General features: G+C 45.7%; 1 protein-coding gene across 2 annotated transcripts in view; it reads right to left on the reverse strand.

Annotated features, from left to right (window-relative positions):
- The window catches only part of LOC107116838 (non-histone chromosomal protein HMG-14A), a 13,651-nt gene extending 5,871 nt beyond the window's left edge, over positions 1-7,780 (reverse strand). Inside the window, exons 1-5 of one of the 2 annotated variants that reach the window (XM_015418849.1) lie at positions 7,571-7,780; positions 7,245-7,275; positions 5,481-5,510; positions 3,969-3,998; positions 1,720-1,770 (exon numbers count right to left, since the gene is read on the reverse strand). In XM_015418849.1, the coding sequence (XP_015274335.1) occupies positions 1,720-1,770; positions 3,969-3,998; positions 5,481-5,510; positions 7,245-7,259 (126 nt within the window). In that variant the 5' untranslated portion in view covers positions 7,260-7,275; positions 7,571-7,780. Of the gene's footprint in view, positions 1-1,719; positions 1,771-3,968; positions 3,999-5,480; positions 5,511-7,244; positions 7,276-7,563 lie in introns of both variants that reach the window. The other variant, XM_015418848.1, reaches the window with a different exon arrangement.
- Between the last annotated feature and the right edge of the window lie 23 nt (positions 7,781-7,803).

A 7,803-nucleotide genomic window follows, 5' to 3' on the forward strand; every position in this document is an offset into this window, starting at 1 on the left:
TGAGTCTTGCAGGCCCCCACTTGGTGCTTCAGGATGGATCGAAACATGAGCATCAGTCACCAAGAGTAAAGGTACATGTTTCTGCAAACCTAGGGTAATCCCCAGGTTTGCAGAAAAATATAAAAAGCTTTTAGAAATATAAATATAGTGTTAACCCCTCCCCCCAAATAATTTGTGGTTAAAAAAATCTTATTTTTTTTTAAACCTTCCAAATCAAATGAGCATATTAGGGAGAAAGGTTCTCCTTCAACCTTCTGTTTGTTGTGCTAATATTCTACTTGCAGGGAGGGTTTTTTTACATAAAAGGACGTTCCCTCCCTTTTCAACAAACTAAAGCGGTGCAGTCTATTTGTCTGCCTATTTCCACTGCACGTATAGACCAGTCCTGGGAGCTAGGCGTGGTCCAAGGTGCAGCATCTTCTGTTAATGCGCAGAACATTCCACAAATGGCATGCAGAGGGCTCTTTGGCAGGCAAAGGCAAAAGAATTCCCTGAAGACAAAAGTGTTTGAAAAATGCCACGCAATCATACTGGCATTTCACTGATGACTCTGCCAGCCAACTCACTGACTAAACTAAATTTAACTGGCTGGCAGGTCAACTTGAACGCAGCAAAAAGGCATACTGATTTCAAAAGTATTTGAGTTAGACCCAATGTGTGAATTCTGTGGTTTCGCCAGCTGAAACTTTGGAAACTCCCCCCCCATTCCACATGGAACCCATCTAGATCAGTGGCCTTCAACTGATAGGTCATGACCGTCAGAGGCTCCTGAGCCCCTATAAATCCACCATATCTGTTCTGTTGCTTTTTGGAAGGACCTGCTGCTAGTGTACATATGCAGAGTGCAAGGGCACTACACCTCCTGCATCTCTTTGCAGAAACACTAGAAGGAACAGGAAGACAGTTAAGGCAAGGTCACTCAGCAGCGGATGAGATTCCTCTATGATTCTAATCATCAGCCTGTTCCTTACAGCGATACCCCTTAAGGTAGTCAGCTTGTGTTCCCCTGGCTTTCTTGGCCTACTGCTCCTTGTCCTGGCCATCAGAATTCCCCTTCACCTCTCATGTAGCTGTGATGTCAAGTACTTCTGGCTTAATGAGTCCCTTTGCTACCTAAGGGTTAAAGATGGGTCCTGGGCCTCCAAAGCGGAAGATCATTGAGCCAGATGCTACATTTTTATCCCACCATTCCTTTCAGGAGTGCAATATGGCATAAATGGTTTCCCCCCCCTCCCTGTTTTATCCTCACAACAACCCTGTGAAGTAGGACAGGCTGAGAAAGAGTGATTGGCCCAAGATCACTCAGTAAGCTTTATGGCAGAGTGGATATTTGAACACAGGTCTCCTCTATCCAAGTCTGACTTTCTACCCACTTCATCACTCTGGCTTCCATAAGCGATTTAAGGGGTGCATACAAACAAAATATACTTGAGCACTGTTTTAGCTGGGACTTACACAGTGGAAATCAGTATGCCCTTTGAGCAACTTCAAGAATATGTTCAAAAGAATCAAACTGCTGTGGCTCTTTCACACACACACACACCAAAATTTATATATATGTGTGTGTGTGTGTTTTAACCATCTACCAAATATTTTTCTGGAAAAGAATGAATGATTGTGTGGATGAGAAAGCCCAATGCTGGCTAGAGTTATTCTCTTTCTAACAACCAATGGAAACGTATGGCCTTTAGTGTTTATTTAGAAAAACTTTTTTTTTACCTTGGGTGCTGCCTTTTTCGGCTTTGGCTCTGGTTTAGGTGGAGCAGGTTTCTGCAAGAGAAGCAAACAGTTGCATGAGGAATGGTGTATGCGAACACAGCCATTTTCTTTAAGTACAGAATGCATACAGAGCTGACCATAATCCACTAATGTCTATATTACACCGACACACATCCAAAATACACGTATAAAAGGTTTGTGTGTGTCACCTCAAGTTGATCATTACCTTTGACAGAGGTGACACACATCCAGACCAATGACATCTCTGATACTAGAATAATTTGAAGAATTGGCATGGCTATATTTATGGCCCAACATATAGGCTAGTAGCATAACTAAAAACATATAAGGAAACAACATCTGGTGAAACAACGTCTGATAATATATACAAAAACCTTTTATATGTGTATTTTGGATGTGTGTCCGTGTAATATAGAGCACAGTGACCATTGAGGAAGGCCCGAAGGGGCCGAAACGCATTTGGTCCTAAGTTAAAAAGTGTTTACCTGTCAAGTGTATTTGTATATGAAAAGTTTTTAAAAAGTCTGAAATTTAGACTCTTCCTTTTAATCATAATATGTTTTAACATGTGTACACCTTAATAAACATTTGTATTTTTAGAATATATCATATAGTGTTAGCTTGACCCTCTTGGTTCACAGATATATCTTGGGTTGAGTCTCCCCTCTCCCCCATCTTTTCAGTTTTTGTCATAATCCACTAATCCCAGCCCGACTGAAATGAATGTTGCCCAAGAGGAGGTGTGTTCTTCTGTGACACCCACAGAATTCAACAAGTCTTCTGCAAACAAAGGGCCCAGGGAACTAGTTCTTACTCTTTCTGCAGTCAATTGCTCCTCAGTTTTGTTGAACCTGTCAGCACTTTTAGAATTTTGAGGAAAGACAGTGGGTGCCGTCACAAGATGGCTGCCCCAACCCTAACTCTTACCCATACTTTAAAACAAACAAACAAAAAAAAAAAACCTTAAATGCAGCGAAGCCTTCATAAGGGAAAATGGAAGAATTTAAGTTCTATAGGGAGTGAAGAAAAATGTTGATAATGGTATACATTCCCTGCACTTGCTGATATTTATCCAAGTGAAATAAATTGGTATGTGGCCTCAGTTACTATGCTTAAGTCTTTGCAAGATCAGAGATCAGAGTCCGTCCCTCAGCCTGTGTACAATGAATGTTATTGGGGGGTGTGGGGATGTTTCAGACATGGCAGGTGCTAGGAGCTCTTCTCAGCTCGGGAAAGAAATGGCATGAAAGGTAAGTGTTTAGGTCACAGAGAGAGAGAGAAGCAGAGAAAGGGGAAGAAAGGATTGTGAAAGGGGACACAGGAAAGAGTAGAATAGGGGATGAACCGTGGGTGGGGGGGGAGTTTTCAGGGGAAAGGATCATAAAAGGCATTGGAGGAAGGGAGGTGCCTGAAAATACATTGAGGATTTTGCTACAACAGCTCTTGGGCTCAACCTGGGAATCTAAATGCACCAAGATTTTGCCGGTGGGAAAATTTGGGGGGTCACAAATAGGCATCATGGCGTAATCCGGAACATAGATCTGTACACTGTTTGCAGAATTCCGTCCCGCTTTTTTTTTTGCAATACTAGCCATGAAGATAGAACATGAATAATAATACTGCATTTCTGTATTGCAAAATATGCACCATCTCAATCCTTCCCCCAAGAACTCTGTAAATTAAGCCATATCATTATCCCCACACCGCAGACGGGGAAGTCAGCCTGGGTGCCTTGCTTAAGGATGGAACATATTACAAAGCTCACGAGGCTGTAGCCAGCACTGAAAGTCCCCTGCTACCTTTTGCCTTCCCTTCCATGAAGTCTCACTGTATCCTGGCGCTACCACGTCATGCAGTTTCCGGCTTCAGTTCCACGGGGGATGCAGCACAGGTGTAAAGATAAGCCAACAAGGTACAAGTTGTACTAGATGTTATGAAAATGGAGGGGAGACCGCAGAGTTGCCATTTTTGGCAGCAGCCCTGGCGCTCCTTGGAATGTGTGTCCCAAGGTCGCCTTCTGAGGTCACGGCTAAGATGAGATTCAGATCAGGAACTTCCACTTCGAGAGTGGAAGAGCACTGCACCACACCACACCCACTTTCACTCCTCCATAATAAGAAGATTCTCTGTTTTGTAGACATTCCTGGAACCTACTTGCACGAAGGCTCTCGCGTCATCACATAATGGAAACATTAAGACTGAAAAAAAGAACCGGGAGAGCTACTCACAGCGGATAACCTAGCCGATCGTCTCTTTGGCTGTGCAAAAGAAAGACAAAGGGTAAGTAAATTCCGTTTAAAAAGTAAAAAGAAAAATTCACATTAAAAAAAATCATCTGCAAATTTACTTAGGCAAAAGTCCTGCTACATGCACCAGAACTTAGTTCCGAGTGAACATCCACAGGATTGTGCTGCACCGTAGTGCAAAGGGCAAATATTATAACTCAACCCACGCCAAGATAACTCATAACTGTATGCAATTTAGGATACAGAAAGTGTTGCCACTTCCCTAATGTCTGCCAGTTCACATGGAACAACCATCCAGCACTGCAATTGGTTTTGCACAAGTATATCCCTGGCATAAATCAAGCTTCCCAGGGTATGACAAAATAGCCCAGTTTTCAAAGTTGTTGGTACATAGGGAATTGGAATTTTAAGGACAGCTGGCCTTTAGCAGTGACCTATTTCAGCAGGTGACTGTCATTGATGCCATACGACTGTTGTCGGTCACTGCCTCTGCTGAGGCCACACTGATGCAGCTCTTTGCTCAAAAATGGCTACAGACCCTCTTTCCTTTCAGTCCCTGCTAACTACTTATGGGGGAAAGCAGCAGCAACAGGCCCCAGGCCAATGACCGCCCATCCCAGTGCTAGCAAAGGAAACTCCGTATCAGCCAGTGAAGAGTCTCTGGGCTGTAGCAGTTGATGTGGTAGCCACATCACCGAACATTTTCAGGGCTCTGTATAACCATCTCCAATTTGTAAGACTAAACACTGGAATGTAGCACTGGGGATTGTATCTTAAGAGCACTGATGGTCAGAAAACAGCCCCCAGCCTATATGTTTTAAGTAAATTGTAGCCTTTCTGCACTATGCACCAGACAATCAGATCAGCACAAGTCTACTATTCGTGGCATACTTTGTTAATTCCAGTAAAATGGATAGGCTAAGTGAACAGGCACCATTCAAAGTTAACTTCTTATGACTGCAACCCTTAACATATTTCCAGCTAGAGAGCTAGAACCGAGTCCAGTAACACCTTAAGAGACCAAGAAGATTTTTTGTGATATATGGACAGAGGGATCTCCATTCCTACTTGCATCCAATGAAGGAAGGTTCGATTCTCGAAACTGAATACCTGAAAAAACTCATTTGTTTTGAAGGTGCTACTGGACTCTTCTATTGCAGACCAACAGGGCTACCCCCTGAAACATACTTCCAGCAGGCTCCACTAAAACCTGTGGGGCTCCCATCTGAATAAACATAGTTGAGATTGAGTGGCAAACCCGGTGATTTCACGACACTTATCAATTTGCTGGATTATGGTTATGTCTGAATACCTGTACTGCCAACTGTGCATCAAAGTTTTGGAGAGGCCCCCCTCCCCATAACAATGGATTGTTGCCGAATTCTCCGCTTTGTGAATGCACCAGAGACTCATTAATCTCCTTCTACCAGGAGGGATGGGGAGGAGAAAAGCAGGGATGCATGTTTTACAATGATGCCATGTAAACAAACTTACCTCCTCCTTTACCTCACCTTCAGCTGCAGCCTGTTTTTTAAAAAATGAAGCACATACAAAATGTCAGTATTTGCATTTGTGTGTGTGTGTGTGTTTCCCCCCTAAAAGGAAATGGATGCCAAACGCCTGTAAATAAATCTCTAGGAGACTGGGACATTAGTCAAAACAGAAGGGCCTGTTAGGCATAGAACTGGTAGCCACTATTTTCAGCTTTACATGCAGGTCTAAGTGGGCGATGTCACCACCAACTCGGTTTGCATTCAGCACAAGGTGTGAGACAGTAAAGCAAACCCCAGAACCCCCTGACAGATCACTGACAGCTCCTACTTCTTATTGTGCCAGTTAGATGTTGCAACTCCTCACCTGCCCCTTTGTGCTTTGGGTGACACCAGAAGTCTTTCCTGTCCCTTACATCAATTTTGCAAAATGCCTGCAAAAGTTAAAGGGGGGGGGGGCTTGCTCCTCCCCCTCCCGGCTGAATTTTTGCTGCCTTGAGGCTATTCTAAACTGACCTCCAAACTCCCAGAGCAAAGACTACAACTCCCACAATGCCCCGGCAGCCAATTTGTTTTGTTTGACGTCGTTACGTCAAAAGTCGCCCAAGCCTTTTTTTTTTAAAAAAAATAAGAGTTCCCGCCAAATTACCTACAAGAAGGTCGCGATATTTTTAATTTTTATTTTTTTTGCAAGGACATTATTTCTGCGCTCAGCACCAGGGAGGCAGGCTCCAGAGACGAAGCAACTAAAACCGAATTAGACTGGATCGGCCGCGGGGAGGGGGGGGAAGGATGGACCCGGGGGAGAGAGGTGGGGGAGGGGAAGGCAACATTGCATAAGCGACGCTTTGCCCGTACAGGTACGGCGCCAAATCTCTCTGCAAACAGGAGCGTTGCCGCTTTTGATTCGAGTGCAATCTCTGCTTGACGAATGAATCAAACTATAGACGGAATTAATCTCCAGCCACTTTTTTTTTTGGGGGGGGGGGAGCGCCCCGAGGCCTTTTTGGTACAGGACAAAAAACGGTTGATTTATTTGCTGCAAGGACAATTTCAAAACTCTGCGCCGCCTAATGGCTCCGGATCTCCATTGCACAACCATCTGGTATGACAAGAAGTAGGAGGAAGGACAAAAAAAAAAGAAAAGAAAGAACAAAGGCAAACGCAGGAGAAAGAGCCCCGCTCCGGAGGCGAACCTCGCCACGAAATGCAAGCCGATCAAATCCCCCCCAGTCCCGGCAGATGACCGTCAAGGCTCGAGCTGGGGGAGAGCAACCTGCTCGGCTTCTTTGGGGAGGGCGGGGGAAAGGCACGGAGGCTTCCGCGCCTTTACCCCGGCGATCTCCATAGAGGCACCCGCAAGGCAGTACGATGGCTGTTGGTGATCCAGCATGGAGACAAGCAGCGAGCGGCGCCTTCGCCCTCTCCAAACAAAACAGCCCAAACTCAACTCCGGTCGGCTCTCCGGGCTCGCCCCGGTCGCCTTTCCGAAGCGTCTCGCATCAGCATCGGCCCCGCTCGACGGCATGCACCGACATATTAAAATGCAAACACGCACACATAACAAAAAAAAACTACACATCGAGCACTCAAGCGCGCGCGCGCGCGCAAATCAAGACATTTTTATCCCCCCCCCGCGCGCAAACGGGCTCCATACTCTCTGCTCCCTCCACTTCTTCCCCCCCCCCCCCACCAATATATTTCTTTTCCCCCCCCCCCCCATTTCTTCCCCCCCCCCCGCCACCAATATTTTTGTTTCTTTGCTTACCTTTCTTTTGGGCATAGTTGAACCTTAATAGCTGCTTGCAAAACAAGAGAGATGGATATCTATTTAAAAAAATATATATTTAATCAAGACACCCCTCCCCCCGAAACGCTTTTTTTTAAAAAAGGCAAAGCCCCACGCGCAAAATAGAAACACCAAACAAACCCCTCTGGGAAAGGCTTTGTTTTAAAAAGGGGGGGAAGAAGAGAGAGATCTCCCCCTCTCCCACACTATATGAGAGACCCAGAGTTAATTGCAGCAGAAACTGAACGGGAAAAAAAAATTCCCCCCCTCTTTATTGCAAACAGTAAAATACACCAACACTCAACCAAACTGCATGAATGGGGAGCGCGAGATGGGTCCGGGCGCTGACTGATGCGCGCCTTGGCCAATCCGAGAGCCGGGCCGGAGCGGGGGAAGGTGGTGGTTGTGGGGCTCGGACGAGAGGCGGAGCTGGACTCTTAGCGCGAGAAAGACACTCGCGCGCACATCCAGGGCTAGAGCCGCCAGACGTGCACCGGGCGCTTGCGCCGTCTGCGTAAGCGAGCGGCCCTTAACGCTC

This window comes from Gekko japonicus, unplaced genomic scaffold (assembly GCF_001447785.1).
Source record: "Gekko japonicus isolate JY-2015 unplaced genomic scaffold, Gekko_japonicus_V1.1 scaffold1606, whole genome shotgun sequence".
NCBI lineage: Eukaryota > Metazoa > Chordata > Lepidosauria > Squamata > Gekkonidae > Gekko > Gekko japonicus.